At 49.5% G+C, this 17,887-nt stretch overlaps 1 protein-coding gene across 1 annotated transcript; it reads left to right on the top strand.

Annotated features, from left to right (window-relative positions):
* The first annotated feature begins 42 nt into the window (after positions 1 to 42).
* TAP1 (transporter 1, ATP binding cassette subfamily B member) lies at positions 43 to 17,474 on the top strand. Its single transcript, XM_081182193.1, has 11 exons — positions 43 to 1,903; positions 3,010 to 3,124; positions 3,233 to 3,363; positions 5,689 to 5,894; positions 8,146 to 8,343; positions 9,309 to 9,437; positions 10,045 to 10,233; positions 11,238 to 11,411; positions 12,489 to 12,648; positions 14,587 to 14,723; positions 15,830 to 17,474. Exons 1-11 carry the CDS (start codon positions 1,396 to 1,398, stop codon positions 16,076 to 16,078), a joined length of 2,196 nt encoding a protein of 731 aa, XP_081038319.1. The 5' UTR covers positions 43 to 1,395; the 3' UTR covers positions 16,079 to 17,474.
* The last annotated feature ends 413 nt before the right edge of the window (positions 17,475 to 17,887 follow it).

The raw sequence follows: 17,887 nt of genomic DNA, 5'->3' as shown, positions 1-17,887 counted from the left end.
GCGCTGGGTCTTCAGGCATCCCAAGCCGCTTCCCCAGCGCTCAGATTACTGGCAGCCAGCTCTCCGGAGCATGCTGGACACTTGATCCTCCGGGGATCCGCTCCAGAACCTGTTGCCAATGCCGAGGCTCACATTTCTAAATGAATGAATGAATGAACGCGTGTTAACCCTCCCGCATGGGGAAGAATCGCGATGGCGAGAGTGGTCCAGAGCATGTGCAGAGTACAAGGCCTTCCTCGCACAGATCGAGGCTACGGGGCGGGGCAAGTGGGGGGTTCGCACGTGCAAGGGACGCCCTGCACGCTGATGGTGAGAGAAGGCGAGAGAGAGCGTTGAGCATTGGGGTTGGAGTACAGGATCTCTGGGGTGCCCTACCAGCTCCACGATTCCCCGGTGCTCAGCCGACGTCTCTGCTGCATCCGTGGCGGCGGCCGTGTGCCCAGGCGGGTGTGAAAACGCACCTCCCTGATATTCTGTGCAAGAAGCACGTGTGGACGGGCGGACACGCGTGTTTCTTTTTTCAAAATGGCAATAAATCGAAAAGTGGAATGTAAATGCACTAGCCAGATGCAGAGTGTGTGTTTTCACCCCTGGGAAACTCCCTCCTACTTTTTCCTGCTGCCTGACAAAATCCAACTGGTGAAGCTTGCCCATTGCATCTCCGCGCATCTAGTAGGAAAAGCTTCACCGGTTGAATCGCCGCCTGCCCTGCAGACATAATTTATCCTGCCAGAGACACAAAGCAACTCCCTTCCCCCTCCGGTCGTTTCTAACGGGCTGTTTCCTTCTCGTCCTCTAGCCCTTCCCACCTCTGAGATATTTCTGAACCAGCAAACTACTTTCGTTTTCCACTTCCCAGAAACGGCCGCGCTTCCCCGAAGATCCGAGCTGGTCGGAGGGGCTTTCCAGAGAAGAGAGGCGCGGCTGACGGAAGGCTGCAAACCTCTCTCCCCTTTTGACTCCAGTTCCACTTTTAGCTCCCAGGATATACAGAACACACCCGAAGCTGTTCCTTTTAAAAACCCCTTTTTTTTATTCCCTCGCGCAAAGAGGCGCGAGAGGCGTAGGGCCGCCAGAGGGCGCGCCGTCGCCCTTCCTTTTAACCTCTTTTAGCGACGCCGATTTGCAGCAGAAAGAAACTTTCCGGCTGGATCTGCTCCGTCCTCCGCTGGAAACGGAGAACTGGGTGCGCGGCTGCAGATTTGCTGCGCGTTGCGGCGGCGGCGGCTGGTTCTTCCTTGGGCGCCTGCTTTTCCCCCAGATGAGCTCTTTGGCCTGATTCTTGATTGATTTCTTTTTCAGTGGGGCTTCCCAGAACTGCACTTTGCCGGCCTCTCCTCCGAAGGCAGCTGCTCCTCTCTGTCTCTCTCTAGGATCCTGCCAGCTGCAGAGAAGATGAAGCCCTCCTGGGTGCCCTGGGTCTGGACCCCCCCAGTGGCGCTCCTGGACTTCTTCACCCTCCGCCTGGCCTGGCATCTGCTGAGGCTGCCCTGGTGGAGCCCCCTGGTGGCGTCCTGGGCCGCTGCCCTGGCGCGGTGCCTGCTGCTGACCCTCTCGGCTTGTGCCGCCACCTGCTGTGGGGGTCCTGGGGTCCAAGACAGCCTCTTGCCTGCAGCGCTCCTCCTCAGCTTCCTGGTCCCCTGCTACACAACCCTGCAATACCTGTTTCTGTCTGAAGGGGTCGCCCTAGAGCTGGCGCACGGCTGGGCCCGGGCAGATGTGTTTGCCCTCAGCTATGTTGTTGTGGGGGCATCGGCTCTGTTGTGGCACCACCTCGCCCCCCACGGGAAGGGGGAGGTGGAGACGAAATCTTCTGCATCCTTTTGGCGCCTTGTCGCCACCATGAGGCCAGATGTGCTGAGGTTCGTAGCCATCGCTGTGCTGCTGGTGGTCTCATCCTTGGGTAAGTGAGTGGTTGGGGGTGGTTGGGGGTCTCAAACCTATCCCCTAGGGGGATATTCATTCTAGCCCCCTTCCCAGCTCTCCCTCCGGTGCAGAGTTTTACTTGTAATAATAATAATAATAATAATAATAATAATAATAATAATAATAATATTTATACCTCGTCCATCTGGACAGGTCTCCCCAGCCACTCTGGGCATCTCTCAACAGAATATTATTAATAATAAAAAAGTGATGAAACGTCAAACATTAGAAACTTCACTAAACAGGGCTGCCTTCAGATGTTTTCTAAAAGTAAGAATTACCCCTCTGGGTCCATCTCTCTCTGCATCTTGAGGGTGTCTGTGCAGCGAGACGAGTGGTCTGCTTGTGGGAAGCCACCCAAAAACCTGACATCCTCTTTGTATTCATCCAGCCTTTTTCTTTGGGAAAGTTATGTATGCTCCTGATCCTCCCAGCATCTTGTAGCAATGAGTCCCACAGGTTAATTGTTATCTAGCTCATGTGTGGAGGAATGCTGGCAGGTGTTCGTCTGACCTGCTGGCGGCTGGTTTCAATTTATTGGTTGTTTTCACCCAACACCATCTGCAACAAATGCAAATTTCAGCCAAGTTTCAGTATTCGCCGCCGCCTTTGATTTGAGGCCTGGGTGCATTTTCCTTGCAGCTTCAGGACTAGATTAATTTTGGTGCATAATAACAGAGACATTGCTGGGCTGGGCAGGGGTGGCAACTTGAATAAAATATTGTGGGGGCCCAGGTAAGCCCCTGCCCACATAATTGATCACATGACGCAGTGCGCACACACCAATTGAATGGCAATGCCCATCAGCTTTTTCTCAAATATTTTATTGTGGGGGACCGAAGCCCCCAGGGTCCCTAGGAATTGGCTCCTATGAGCAGGCCGGAATATACAGAGGGCTCTGGGTTGGCGAAGACTGAGCTGTAGCCTGAGAAAGGGGGATACACCAAAGCTGAAGCCTGCTGCACCCCACTTCTCACACCGAAACCGAAGCCTCCAGCTTCTGTTACCTCCACCCCACGCCTACCATTTTTTCCCTGGGTTGCCCGAGTCCTGAGGGTCTCCCCCCCCTTTTGTGTGTCGTAGGGGAGATGGCGATCCCGTACTACACGGGGCACGTGACCGACTGGATCACCGGTGAGGCCGACCCCTCTGCCTTCGAGAGAGCTCTCTGGATGATGTCCGCCCTCACCGTTGGCAGGTACGGAGCAGGTGGAGAGGTTTTAGGAAGGTTTTTTGGGGGGAGAAAGTGGGGTGTTGGAAGGCAGAGGTCCAGCCTCCCTTTCTGACCTCTCCTTTTCTCTCTCAGCGCTCTGGCTGAGTTCCTGTGCGACTATCTCTACAACACCACCATGAACCACTTCCACACTCGCTTCCAGAGCAACGTCTTCAGAGCTGTCCTGCGACAGGAAGTCGGCTTTTTCCACGCAAACAAGACAGGTAAAACCAGACTCTGCACCGAATGGGACTTGTCTTTAAGTTTAGGTACTCTTTTATTTTCTGGATGATTATTGCATCATTTTTTTTCAGATCGCTGCCTCGTGCTAATTTGTATCGTTCCCCCAAAAACAATTTTAAAGCTCTCCTGGAGTTTTAAATCACCGTATTTTTCGCTCCATAAGACGCACTTTTTTCTTCCTAAAAAGTAAGGGAAAATGTCTGTGCGTCTTATGGAGCAAATGCGTGGTCCCTGGAGCCGAATTGCCCAGGGGCGAAAAGCAGATCATGTTTTGTGGTTTTTTTTTTAAAGAGGGAAGTAGGTGTTGAAACAAAGCAAAAATGTGGTTACAAAGCACGGATCCACATGGATTCTCAGGATTTTTGCATTTGTTGTTTAGTCGTTTAGTCACGTCCGACTCTTTGTGACCCCATGGACCAGAGCACGCCAGGCACTCCTGTCCTCCACTGCCTCCTGCAGTTTGGTCAAGCTCATGCTGGTAGCTTCAAGAATTTTTGCATTGGGTCACCCCAAATTCACTGTCAAATCACATAGCATGTCTGTGGCTACAGCCTGCACCAAAGAAATCACGCATCCATTGTTTCGTGGGGCCCCAGTGGTCCAAAAATGTGGTTACAAAGCACGGATCCACATGGATCCTCAGGATTTTTGCATTGGGTCACCCCAAATTCACCGTCAAATCACATATCATGTCTGTGGCCACAGCATGAACCACAAAAATCATACATCCACTGATTCGTTCAGAATATTGTTTTTCTTGTTTTCCTCCTCTGAAAACTAGGTGCGTCTTATGGAGTGAAAAATACAGTGTTTGTTTATTGCTTTTATATGCGGCCTTTTCCTCCAAGGAGCTTGAAGGTGGCACATGTGGTTCTTCCCCATTTAATCCCCCCACAACTGCCCTGTGAGGGAGGCCGGGCTGAAAAGTAGCGACAAACCCAAGGCTTCAGCGCCCAGCGGGGACTTGAACCCTGGTTCCTTTTATTTTATGCCTGTGTCCACATAGTCGGCTTACAATGCAGTTAGCTCGTCCTTTTTCTCAATTTGGATTGAAGCTGGGGGGTTTTAGCGGTGGGGGAAACCCATCAAAACATAGCATTTCCAAAGAAACAACAATGTACTTATTTGGTGGCCCAAATCACATGTAGTCTGCTTCCTGAACCAGCAGCGCTCGCCTCTACATAGTTCCATCCATATTTCAGACATCGTGATATATTGATATATTGCGATGTTTAGCTGCTGATATATCACTATGTTGAAATCCAGATATCGCCCAGCCCCTAGAGCACAGTGGAAGTAGAGTTAAATGGGCGATTGCAAATCGCCTTCAGGCTTATGTGAAAGGTGATTTGTAAATTGTAACAAATAAATATTTAAAACAAAAACAAAAAACAAAAACCACTTCCTCTGAAATGTGCACTCTCTGCCCCCAAATCCTGATGATTTGGGCTCAAGGATCTAACCCCCCACAGGGGGGGAATTTGATTTTTAAGGGGGGCAATTTGAGAATGTTTAGACCAAGTTAAAGGCCTTTTAGGCCTTCCCCACGTGAATAGGAGTTTACTTTTTTTTAAAAAATAAGAATTATATGTCAGTGGGGGGAGGGGGGTGGCATCAGGATTTTAGAGATGCTTAGGTGGGGCACAGCCAAAAAAAGGTTGGGAACCACTGATCTAACCCAACATAATTCAACATAGATCCTTATTTATTTCCGTGCTCATCCAAACAACACACGTTTTCCTCAAAAGCTAAAGCAGGAGTGGATTTCAGCTGCTCTGGTTGGTTTGGAAAGTTTTCACATTCCTGGAAATGCAGAGTTGTTCCGCCTGGCCTTTGGCTTGGAATCTACTTGATCCCCTTCTCCTCCATCCTTTTTCCTTTCTCCTCCTGTGATGGAATTCCTATTTGGGGACTTCCCTAGCTTTTTTTCTGGCCCACGTAGGACCAGCCTGGATAGTTGGCCTTGGTGAAGATTTGACGTTTTCATCCCCAAAAAGTTTTTGATTTGAGTTTCTACTGAAATGAGGCTGCGTTTTAAGTTTAATGTTGTATATGAATTTTGTTTTTAAGTTATGTTTTAATCAGTTGTTTTGCGCCTGGTGTTAGCCGCTCTGAGCCCAGTCTTGGCTGGGGAGGGTGGGGTAGAAATAAAATTTATTATTGTTATTATTATCGGGGATAGAAGACATTTTATTTGGAATAATCCCCCCACCCGGTTTTCCTTGCATATATTATACAGCTGTTGGGTCATCTTCGCTTACCTTGAACCTCTGCTGTCCCACCATCCTTGACCTCCTTCCTTACAGGAGACATCACTTCCCGGGTGACGACTGACACGGACACCATGAGCGAGGCCCTCAGCAGCGACCTCAGCCTGCTGATGTGGTACCTGATGCGAGGGGTCTTCCTCTACGCCATGATGCTGTGGCTGTCGGTCCCCTTGACCCTCTTCGTCACGGTGGCCCTGCCCTTCATCCTGCTGGTGCCAAAGCTCTCTGGGAAATTTCACAAGGTACCCAAATAACCAGGAGTGCCACGCAGGGTCCTGCTGGGCATCATTCGAACTCGGTACCCCATCTCTTTCTCTCGACAAGGCTGTTGTCTCTCCCCCCCCCCATAACCGGTATTCAGTGGTAATGGGTAGATCGACATTGTATAGAAAACTCCCCCTCAAATAATCCTGGGAACTGTAGTTTGTTGAGGGTGCTGGGAATTGTAGCTCCCTGAGGTGAAAGCTGTGCTCTTTTTGGTTTTATAGCTTGATTTTATTCTGAGACCCCCGGGTATAGGGCGGCATATACAGTGGTGCCGCGCAAGACGAAATTAATTCGTTCCGCAAGTTTTGTCGTCTAGCGAATTTTTCGTCTTGCGAATCACGAAATCCCATAGGAATGCATTGAAAATCAATTAATGCGTTCCTATGGTCAAAAAAAGGGACGCGGGTGGCGCTGTGGGTAAATCCTCAGCGCCTAGGGCTTGCCGATCACATGGTCGGCGGTTCGAATCCCCGCGGCGGGGTGAGCTCCCGTTGTTCGGTCCCAGCTCCTGCCCACCTAGCAGTTCGAAAGCACCCCTAAGTGCAAGTAGATAAATAGGTACCGCTTTCTAGCGGGAAGGTAAACGGCGTTTCCGTGTGCTGCGCTGGTGCTGGCTCGCCGGAGCAGCTTCGTCACGCTGGCCACGTGACCCAGAAGTGTCTCCGGACAGCGCTGGCCCCCGGCCTCTTAAGTGAGATGGGCGCACAACCCTAGAGTCGGACACGACTGGCCCCTACGGGCAGGGGTACCTTTATGGTCAAAAAAAGTCCAAACAAAGCCAAATTTGGTACAACAACAGTTTATTAACTGCTCTTTAAAGTCACACATGCTGTAAAGAGCAGTTCAAAAATTGAAGGGAAAATAAATTAACTTTATAAACAAAACATGTCTTTGTTTTTAGACAAAGGAAACAAAGTCGCGAGACGTTTTCGTCTTGCGAAGCAAGCCCATAGGGAAATTCGTCTTGCGAGGCAAATCAAAAACAGAAGAACCTTTCGTCTAGCGAGTTTTTTGTCTTGCGAGGCATTCGTCTTGCGAGGTACCACTGTAAAGTCTAATAATAATAATAATAATAATAATAATAATAATAATAATAATAATAAATAAATAAATAAACTTCTCAGGATTCTTTGTGCTTCCGATGTGGCTCTTTCTTTAGACTGCACCTAAAAAGGAGAGAGAGAGAGACTCTGCCAACTATGATCAACTGAAGTAAATGTGACCGCCACTTAAGGGGCAGTTTCTGTGCTCTAATTTCCCTGCTTCTTCCCCCTACCGAAATTCGCCAGTTTTTAGGAGAAATGGCCGTCTCTGAAAAGGGACACAAGGAATATTTGGTGTTGCGTTGGAAGTGATGCCAGGAAAACGGGAATTATGTCCCAAATGTGGTGGAATATAGCTACCCCCAAGTGTGTTTTAAAAGCTGGTCTCCGACCGTAATAAAGTATCTAGCTAGCTAGCTATTAATGATAAATCAACATGTGCTGTTAAGGTAAGAAGGGGAATATGCAGGAGAAATGATTCTGAGGAGATACGGAGGGTGTTTGTAGAAGGAAAGGGGTCAAACCATCGCAAGACGTGTTGAAATTTTTGGAGGTTAGATAGTTACAATGGAATGGTATTGGGGGTGGGGTGCTCATTTTTATTCTTTTTTATTTAGGATTATTAACGTAAAGGTAAAGGGGCCCCTGACCATTAGGTCCAGTCATGACCAACTTTGGGGTTGCGGCGCTCATCTTGCTTTACTGGCCAAAGGAGCCGGCGTACAGCTTCTGGGTCATGTGGCCAGCATGACTAAGCCACTTCTGGCGAACCAGAGCAGTGCACGGAAATGCCGTTTACCTTCCCGCCGGAGTGGTACCTATTTATCTACTTGCACTTTGACATGCTTTCAAACTGCTAAGTTGGCAGGACCAGGGACCGAGCAACGGGAGGTCACCCCGTCAAGGGGATTCGAACCGCTGACCTTCTGATCGGCAAGTCCTAGGCTCTGTGGTTTAACCCACAGCGCCACCCGTGTCCCTACTTAGGATTATTACTTTGTAATAGATAGATAGATAGATAGATAGATAGATAGATAGATAGATAGATAGAAATAAGTTCCTTGTCCCTTTTCTTCTTTCTTTCTTTCTTTCTTTCTTTCTTTCTTTCTTTCTTTCTTTCTTTCTTTCTATTTTTTGCTTCACCAGCGCCTGCTCCACTGACCCGCCTTTTCTCCTCTCCCAGAACCTGGCGCTGCAGGTCCAGGAGTCCCTAGCCAAGGCCAACGAAGTGGCCACAGAGACCTTCCAGGCCATCTCCACCGTCCGCAGCTTTGCCAACGAGGACGGCGCCGCTCGGCGCTACGACCAGAAGCTGCAGGAGACCTACAAGCTGAACAAGTGGGAGGCCGTGGCCTATGCGGCCTCCATGTGGACTAGCGACGTAAGGGACTCCATTTTCGGTGGGGCGGGGGATGGAGACGGAGGCCGGAATTGGGCCTCAGGGCTCTTGGGGGTTTCCGAAAGAACGGAGGTCCATTCTTAACCTGAAACTGTTCTTAACCTGAAGCACCACTTTAGCTAATGGGGCCTCCTGCTGCCACCGTGCAATTTCTGTTCTCACCCTGAAGCAAAGTTCTTAACCCGAGGTACTATTTTTGGGTTAGCGGAGTCTGTAACCTGAAGTGTCTGTAACCCGAGGTACCACAGTAATTGTGTATATTAAATATATAGCAAACACTTTAATTTACGATATAGAAATGTAATTCACCTTGTGGCCTGTGTGGGTTTTGTACTTTTGCAGCCCGCTTTAACCACCCTCGTGTCAGTAACACTTAGCTAGATGGAAAGACCATTGTAAACAGTTCAAATCATTAGTAGGATTGGAATATCACTTGTAGTTTAAGGGTGAATTCTGGATACAGTGGAGATGTAAAAGATTTGGACTATCATAAAAGATGCAGAAGGAAATGATTAATAACAGGACGCACAAAGTTGAGGAGATTCCTTGGAATCTTGTTTTTGATGATCAATATATTTATGTAAACTTTTAATTTGAAAAACCAAATATTTTTCTTTAAAAAACACACTTAGCTAGATGGACAAAGGATCTGACTCTGTGTAAGACAGCTTCCCTTCTTCCAGTTTAAACAGCTTTTTAGAACCATGAGGTCCGGCATATTATTTTGCCCTTAAGGGAAGGCAATGCAGCCAAGTGGCAGGACATCTCCTTTCCATGCAATAGGTGAATCTCACGTCACCTCTAGGTAGGGCTGGGCAAGACCCCTGCCTGAAACACTGGGAAGTCGTTGCCGGTCAGTGTAGGCCATACTGAGCTGGACAGGCGACCGGTTTGACTCTGGATTGCTCAGCTTCATGCATCCCTCAAGCCCCGTTTTCCCCTTCCAGCTCTCCGGCCTGGCTCTCAAGGTGGGGATTCTCTACTACGGAGGGCGCCTGGTCAGTTTGGGAAGCGTCAGCAGTGGAGAACTCGTTACGTTTGTCCTCTACGAAATGGAGTTTTCCACAGCAGTGAGGGTAAGTTTTTATTTTAGGGGCCAGGGACACACAGCAGGGCTTGGGCAGGGGGTTCAGGAGAGCAACATAAAGGTAAAGGGACCCCTGACCAATGACTCTGGGGTTGCGGCGCTCATCTCGCTTTATTGGCCGAGGGAGCCAGCGTACAGCTTCCGGGTCATGTGGCCAGCACGACTAAGCCGCTTCTGGCGAACCAGAGCAGCGCACGGAAACACCGTTTACCTTCCTGCCGGAGCGGTACCTATTTATCTACTTGCACTTTGAAGTGCTTTCAAACTGCTAGGTTGGCAGGAGCAAGGACCGAGCAACGGGAGCTCACTCCGTCGCGGGGATTTGAACTGCTGACCTTCTGATCGGCAAGTCCTAGGCTCTGTGGTTTAACCCACAGCGCCACCAATGTCCCTAAAGACCAACATAGTGGAGAGGAAAAGGTGCTGAGGTCCCTGGCAATATTTCCAGCTAGGTCTGAGAATCCTCTCCTGCCAAAGACCCTGGAGAGCTGCTGCCAATCAGTGCCGACAATACTGAATTTGAGGGACCAGTGACCTGGCCCCTGGCTCCCCCAATGCTTCCTCCATCACAGATTTTCTCCTTCCCCTCTTTGCAGGTCCTGCTCTCCGTTTCTCCACGTGTAGAAAAAGCTGTGGGCTCCTCTGAGAAGCTTTTTGAGTACATCGACCGGACACCCCAGATTAGCTCTTCGGGGACGCTAACACCCCAGGATCTGCAGGGGCACGTTTTGATGCGAGACGTCTCGTTCTCCTACCCCGACCGGGAAGGACCTCCTGTGCTGAAGGTACTTGGGGAGAAAGGGAAGGAAGGAGCTGGGACTGAGGGTGGGGGGAGACAGAGCCCCAGGAAGGGGGCACAAAGAGAATGTTGGACAGACCAGGCGGGACTCTTAGAGAGGGAACCTGAATGGAATAAAGCTGGGTAGCTCAGTCAGAAGAGCACGAGACTCTCAATCCCAGGGCCATGGGTTCAAGTCCTGCACCAGGCAAAAGATTTCTGCATTGCAAGGGGCTGGACTTTTGGGACCCCCAAAACTGACATTGATAATGTGCAGTATATTTGAACCCCCCCCAACACTGCCACCGCTTGGCATGTTTTGTTGTTTAGTCGTGTCCGACTCTTCGTGACCCCCTGGACCAGAGCACGCCAGGCACTCCTGTCTTCCACTGCCTCCCACAGTTTGTTCAAACTCATGCTGGTAGCTTCGAGAACACCGTCCAACCATCTCGTCCTCTGTCGTCCCCTTCTCCTTGTGCCTGTTAGGATATTTCCGTTCCACCTTAAAAGGGAGCAGGCTTTGTGAGTCAGAGAGTCTGCGCATGTCCTGTTCACAGGATGTTTATGTTTCTATTGCTTTCGTTCTCTCTCTGTCGGAGACACTGATGCAGGCAGTCATGTCTTTCTCTGTTCTGATCAACGCTGAATAAAGCTTGTAAATAATGCTCTCCTGAGTGCGACTTTTGGCTGTGCATTATCTGCTGATAAGAGTGTGCATGAGCTCTGGAATGTGGCAAGATATTTTCTAGAAACTCATGTCGCTAATCGCTGATACTGCGTGCCTATGGGAGATCGATGGATCGTCCGGCAGATGGCTTGGGGCCATGATGGACTTTATCTCCCTGGCAGTATCCCAACAGTGCCCTCCATCTTTCCCAACATCAGGGTCTTTTCCAGGGAGTCTTCTCTTCTCATGAGGGGGCCAAAGTCTTGGAGCCTCAGCTTCAGGATCTGTCCTTCCAGTGAGCACTCAGGGCTACCTGAGCCTATTTCATTCTCTCCTGCCCACAGGGAGTGTCCCTAGAGCTGCGTCCTGGCACGGTGACGGCCCTCGTGGGCCCTTCGGGGTCGGGCAAGAGCACCCTTGTGGCTCTGCTGGAGCGGTTCTACGAGCCCCAGAGCGGGCAGGTGACCCTGGATGGCAGAGAGCTGAGCAAATACGACCACCGTTTCCTGCATGAAAAGGTAAGGGAGGATCTATCCCCAGAACAGAGAGCAAAGGTGCCTCTCTTGTATTTCAGCAGGTCAGGGGTGGAATGGGTTGTCTTCTCCTTTGGGACTCCCCTAATTTTTAGTTGCTTTCTCGAAAGCACATTCTCCATATCTTTTGAGCTCCTTTTGCAATCGGCATCATCTTAAGCAACACAGGAAAGCACATGTTGAGAGCAGAGGGAAATTTTCAGCTTCATCGGCCTGTCAGCCTCCTTTTCTCCAGCTGGAGTCATTTTAGAACCACTTTCCAGTTCCATGCAAAGGATGGACTAATTCTGTCATAGTTTAGTCCTGCTGATGCTCAGTCATAGGTCCGTTCCGAGTTGTGCATATTATTAAAAAAAGAGTGCACAAAAAGTCTTCATATTGCATGCATTTTAATGCACCCCTAAGATGCATGCTTCTCAAGGCATTCCATCTTTGAAACCCGCATTTAGTACATGTCTCTTACGAAAATAATATTTTTGTGCAGATAAACTGTCACAAATGCTTGATTGTCCCCAATTTATCCCTAGTTCTGAAGCTTTCTTTCCTAAGAATTTTGTAACCTTGTGATCTATATTCTTATTGGATAGTTGCATACAGTGGTACCTTGGGTTACAGGCACTTCATGTTACAGGCGCTTCAGGTTACAGACTCTGCCAACACAGAAATAGTACCTCGGGTTAAGAACTTTGCTTCAGGATGAGAACAGAAATCACGCCGTGGCGGCTGGCCCCATTAGCTAAAGTGGTACCTCAGGTTAAGAAGAGTTTCAGGTTAAGAACGGACCTCCAGAACAAATTAAGTTATTAACCCAAGGTACCACTGTAGTTTGAAAATTCTTCAGTGTTTTTTTCCCCTTTTAAAAGTGTGTGATCCAACCAGGACTTGCATTCCAATCAGCAAGCAAGTTTCGGCGTGTTGGATCAGTTTTGTGCACCGCAAGGGCAAGCCAAATGAATTCCTCTTCCTCCCTAGTCTACAAATGTACAGTTCGATTCTCCTTGGCAATACCCTGGAATAAAAGTCTTCCAGATTCTCTAATGAACTCTTCTGCCCTCCCTGCAGGTGGCGCTGGTGAGCCAAAGCCCGGTGCTCTTTGCCCGGTCCCTGCACAGGAACATTGCTTACGGCTTGGGGGAGAAGAGCCGGGAGGAAGTGGCAGGGGTGGCCAAGCGAGTGGGAGCACATCGATTCATTGCCAGGATGAGCTGTGGCTATGACACAGGTAGGGACCCCTCCCCAGACCCGCCCAGTTCTCCAAATCCCCCTCTAACCCTGGAAATGACTCAATGGGAGGGGGTGTGGCTCAGGGGCAGAGCAGGTGCTCTGCATGCAGAAGGGTTCTGGGTTCAATCTGTGGCTTCTCCACCTTAACCAAAAGGATTCAGTAGTAGTAACCAGTTCTGGAAAAGACCTCTCCCTGTCTGGACAGGTGTTGCAAGTGTGGGGTTTTAACTAGGCTTGCACCGTAGGCTGATGCATCTGCACGAGAACAAGGTAGATAGAGGAACCTCCAAACGCCCTGGACCGTCCTCCTTGCACTGACCTGTGTCAGTGTCCTTCAGCATTATCGACTGATATTCTTAGGGTTGCTGACCTCACTTCCTGCTTCCCTCTTGAGAGCAGGCATGCTTTGGCTCTCTCTCCTCTTGAGATGCAATATGGCTTGTTACATCTCCACCAAGGGTTGCCATATGTCCTGTTTTTCCAGGAACATGTCCTCTTTTTTAAAAATGAGAGTCATCCATAGTTAACAGTAAAGGTAAAGGGACCCCTGACTATTAAGTCCAGTCACGAATGACTCTGGGGTTGCGGCAAGAAGTTGGCAAATGTGTCCTCTATTTTTGCTCTTCAAAATATGGCTACCCTCCTAGGAAAGCCCCCTAGTTCTATTTGCTTGGCAAATACAGATTTCCTTTAATAAATATTAGCTTTCTTGTTTCCTTAAAAAACACAAGAACAAAACCCTGGAGCTGAGCTGTAGCTATGGGAGAACTAGCCTTTTTTTTGCCATGGGTGAAGCCTCCAGAGGGGAGCCATTGAGACTCCCAGCTTGTGTGTGTGTGCGCGCACGCAACTGTGCATCAGGGGGTGCCAAACTGGGACTTTGACCCGGGTGAAATACAGTGGTGCCTCGCAAGACGAAAAGAATCCGTTCTGTGATTCTCTTCGTCTAGCGGTTTTTTCGTCTGGCAAAGCAAGCCCATTGACGGATTAGCGGATTAGCGCTATTAGCGGCTTTTAGCGGCTTATCTGTTGATCAGATCAGCTGATTAGCGGCTTAGGAAAAGGGGGGGAGGGGAAAAAACCAGCAGGAACTCGCAATACATTGTCGTCTTGCAAAGCAAGCCCATAGGAAATTCGTTTTGCGAAGCACCTCCAAAACAGAAAACTCTTTCGTCTAGCGAGTTTTCCGTCTTGCGAGGCATTCGTCTTGCGGGGCACCACTGTAAAGTCTGGTTTTGCCCCTGCCCTGGAATCTCAGTGCGATGATACCATGAAACGTAGGCTCCTTTGTCAGGGATTCTGTTTCAGTTCAGCTTCTGCCAGCAGATGCAAACATTTCGACCCAGTCAACCATACATTCTTTGCTCTGCCCACTTTTTGCCTCTGGACCCGCCTGTCACCAGCATGTGCCCCTCAGAAAGTTGAACCATCTGCCCCACTGCCCTGCCAGCCGCAGGATGGGGTAGCAGTGGATCTGGGCAGCCCAAAACATTTTGGCACCGGAGACAGGCCCTAAAGGATTCCCCCCTCCCCGCCAGGGAAGAAGGGGCAAGGGACCGATCTACATCAGGAACAAGGCAAGGAGAAAGATCAACATCAGGATCCACTGCCCCAATGAATCCTGCCGCCTGAGGCAGTTGCCTCACTTTGCCTCATGGGTGGGCCGGCCCCGCATTGGATATTGGTTGCCAAAAGGGAAGGGAAGGTCTTGGGGGTCTGATTTCTTGGCCACTTTTAAGTTGGACCTAGAAAGTCTCAGAGAACAAGGGAAGCTGTCTGATAGTGATTCGGACGAAGTCTATCTAGCTTAGTAATGTCTACACAGGCTGGCAGCAGCTCTCCAGGGTTTAAGGCAGGAGACTGTCCTAGTTCTGATGGAAGCAAAGGAATTCCTGAAGTGTCTCCCCACTGCTGCCATTTCTGTTCCTCCCTGCAGATGCTGGAGAAACAGGAGGCCAGATCTCCGGCGGCCAAAGGCAGGGGGTCGCCATTGCCCGGGCCCTGATCCGAGACCCCCGAGTGCTGATCTTGGACGATGCCACGAGTGCCCTCGACATGGAGAGCCAGCAGCAGGTAAGTTGGGCCTGTGGAGGGGTAGAAGCCCAGAGGCGTGGATGCCTCTACTGTGAGATTCTAAAAAAAAGGGTCCGATCCCTACAGAAATAGATGGTCACTGCAGCAATTCCCCCTGTGGCTTTCATGCCGGGCAGTCAGGGGGATAGATGAATGTTCCCTCTTCACCCCCTTTTGTGGGAAGATTTTGGGGTGCCTATACGCTTAACACCATGCTTGATGGGGGAGGAATAAAAAATATTTCCCACAGCCTCTTTCATGTTGGGATGATGATGGTCAGGAAGACCACAAAATTTTAATAAGGAATGGGGAAAATTGATAACTTCTCTTAAAAGCCATTGAATCATAGAATCATAGAATCATAGAGTTGGAAGAGACCACAAGGGCCATCGAGTCCAACCCCCTGCCAAGCAGGAAACACCATCAGAGCACTCCTGACATATGGTTGTCAAGCCTCTGCTTAAAGACCTCCAAAGTAGGAGACTCCACCACACTCCTTGGCAGCAAATTCCACTGTCGAACAGCCCTTACTGTCAGGAAGTTCTTCCTAATGTTTAGGTGGAATCTTCTTTCTTGTAGTTTGGATCCATTGCTCCGTGTCCGCTTCTCTGGAGCAGCAGAAAACAACCTTTCTCCCTCCTCTATGTGACATCCTTTTATATATTTTATATATTTGAACATGGCTATCATATTGTAAACAGTTAAAGTTGTTAGTAGGGTTGGAATAGCACTTGTACATGAACATGAAATTTATTACGGTCAGAGACCGACTTGAGAATAGTGCTTGTAGTTTAATGGTGAATTTTGGACACAATGGAGAGGTAAAAGATTTGGATTATCATGCAGGAGGAAATGATTAACAAAAGGACCCACAAAGGAGTGGAGGGGAGTCCAAGAGATTGCTTGGAGTCTTGTTTTTATGTTGCGAGTTTTGACTGTAAAATTATAAATAAATAAATGTTATAAAAAAGAAAGAAAACACTGCTTTTCCTGATGTATGATTCATTTAAGGCACAGGAACCCTCCAAAAACAACTCAGAACTGGGTTAAGGGGAAGAAGTTGGCTACCTCCCTGCCAGCAAACTCCTTTTTTCTTTACTCCGCAGGTGGAAAAGGAGATCTACGAAGGGGAGGCTCGCCACAGGCGCTCTGTCTTGCTCATCTCCCACCGCCTGCGCAGCGTGGAGCGTGCCGACCGCATCCTGGTCATGGAAGATGGGGAGATCCAGGAAGAAGGGACCCACCTGGAACTGATGGAGAAGAAAGGTGTCTACTGGCAGCTGGTGCAGAGACAGCAGAATGGAGCTGAGGGCAACAACAATGGCTTTGTGGACGTGGACCACGAGCATCTATAGTGGGTTCAGAACTGATGGAGGATCCCTGGCCTAGACCTATGCAGTCGTTGCCCATCATCACTGCCTCCTCTTTTGGCAGGAGGGATGGGGAAATGCCTGGCGTGCACCCAATCCACCAGCCTGCAGCTTGTCACCTCAGCTAAAAGATCTGAGAAGACATAACCTTGCCTGCAGAAGGTCCCAAGTTCAAGTCCTCTGTGAATAAGTAGAAACACTCCCTTGTCTGAAACCATGGAGACCGGCTGCTGCCAGCCAGTGTAGACAGTACTGAGATTGATGGGCCCAATGCTACGAGGCAGCTTCCTCTCCTCCTAATCTCTCCATGAAAATAGTAATCTTTATTTCAAGGCATCTCCTATATCTGAGAGGGGCAACCTCACAAAATTCCAGCTCTTCGAAACGCATATCTTTACATCTGGAGTTGTCCGTGTGTTTTGGGCCACATCTTGTGATCGATTATGTGGGGGCGAGGCTTGCCTAGCTCCCCCACCCCAAAATATTCGAGTTGGCACTTCTACCGGAGGCCGTTACTCATTTGTCAATCCCTACCTTGTCATAGAAGATTGGCACAACTTGAGATTTCGAAACCCGTGCGCGGGAATCCCTGTTTATACGAAGGACATGCCAAAGGGCAGAGGCCTCGATCCCATGGTCCTCTCTGCTTCCCTTACATCAACCCAGAGGTGGCCCACCTCTGCTTGACCGCCCTCTCACCCCACACTTTCCCTCACTATTGGGGCCGTCCCAACAGATTTTGCTGCCTGAGGTAAAAGGCAGGTCGTCCCTCGCCCACTCCATGCACAAATGTCACTTGGGTGGGCAGTCGAGGCCTAACTGTAGCCCTGGCAACTGGGCAGCGTCCTTCATTTTGTTTTGTATGCCGTACTGTAAAAACCCGGTTAATGGCTTCAGTTTGTACCCTTTCTAGTCCCTTTAAACCATGGGTAGGAAAAATGTTGCACCCTAGCAGGGACGATAAAGGAGCCAAACGACACCAAGGGGTTAAATCCAGAGAAAGAGCTTTATTCTGCCATCCCGGGTGGGCAGAGGAGCAAGTGTGATAAGTCACAAACAAGCACGAAGTTCAGAGCCATTGCACATCGTTTTTATATCCCCTTCCAGTTCCCTCCCCCTTCTTCAAGAGTCCTGCCCATGAGTTCCTCTGAGCATGAACAGAAAGCTGTCTTGGGATCATTTTTGGATTTTCCCCAGGAAGGGGGTGAGAGGGTTTTCAGAGTGTTCCCGTTGTTTCATTCTTGTGCTTTGGACGGTTCCCGGACAGAAAGCAAGTTGCAATGTGGTTCTTTAGCAAGGCCAAAGGCTCTGAGAAAGGCCTGAGAAGACAATGGGCTCTGTTCTCTACCTTGTTGCAATCTTTTTTAGTTACAGCAAGCAGAATGCTAGAGGGTTGTGAATCTGAAAAAAGCAGTGGGCCAGGAGTGTGAAGAACCTTTTTCAGGCCTGAGGGCCACAGTCTCTCATGGGGAGCCTTCCAGGGGCCACCTGATAAACTGGGTGTAGCAACGGAAGTGGCGCTTTCCTGTGTATGGTTACATTTCAGTCATACAGTACAAACGTTTTCTACGAAATGCGCACACTTCCCCTCTGTTCAGGGGTTGGTCACATCCATGCCGTACTTTCAAAACACTCACGTGCCATATAAACAGGCCCCACTTCTCCCAGGGTGCCAGGGTTAAGAGTGTCGGAGTAAGACCTGGGTTCAAATCCCCGTTTAGCCCTGAAGCTCAGTGGGTGAACTTGGGCCTGTCCCTGGCTCTCAGCCTAGCCTGCCTCTCAGGGTTTTGGGGA

This window comes from Podarcis bocagei (genome assembly GCF_964188305.1).
Source record: "Podarcis bocagei genome assembly, chromosome: 2".
In the NCBI taxonomy this organism is placed as follows: Eukaryota; Metazoa; Chordata; class Lepidosauria; order Squamata; family Lacertidae; genus Podarcis; species Podarcis bocagei.
The sequence above is the reverse complement of the archived record's forward strand: the minus strand, read 5'-3'. Positions and strand labels throughout refer to the sequence as shown.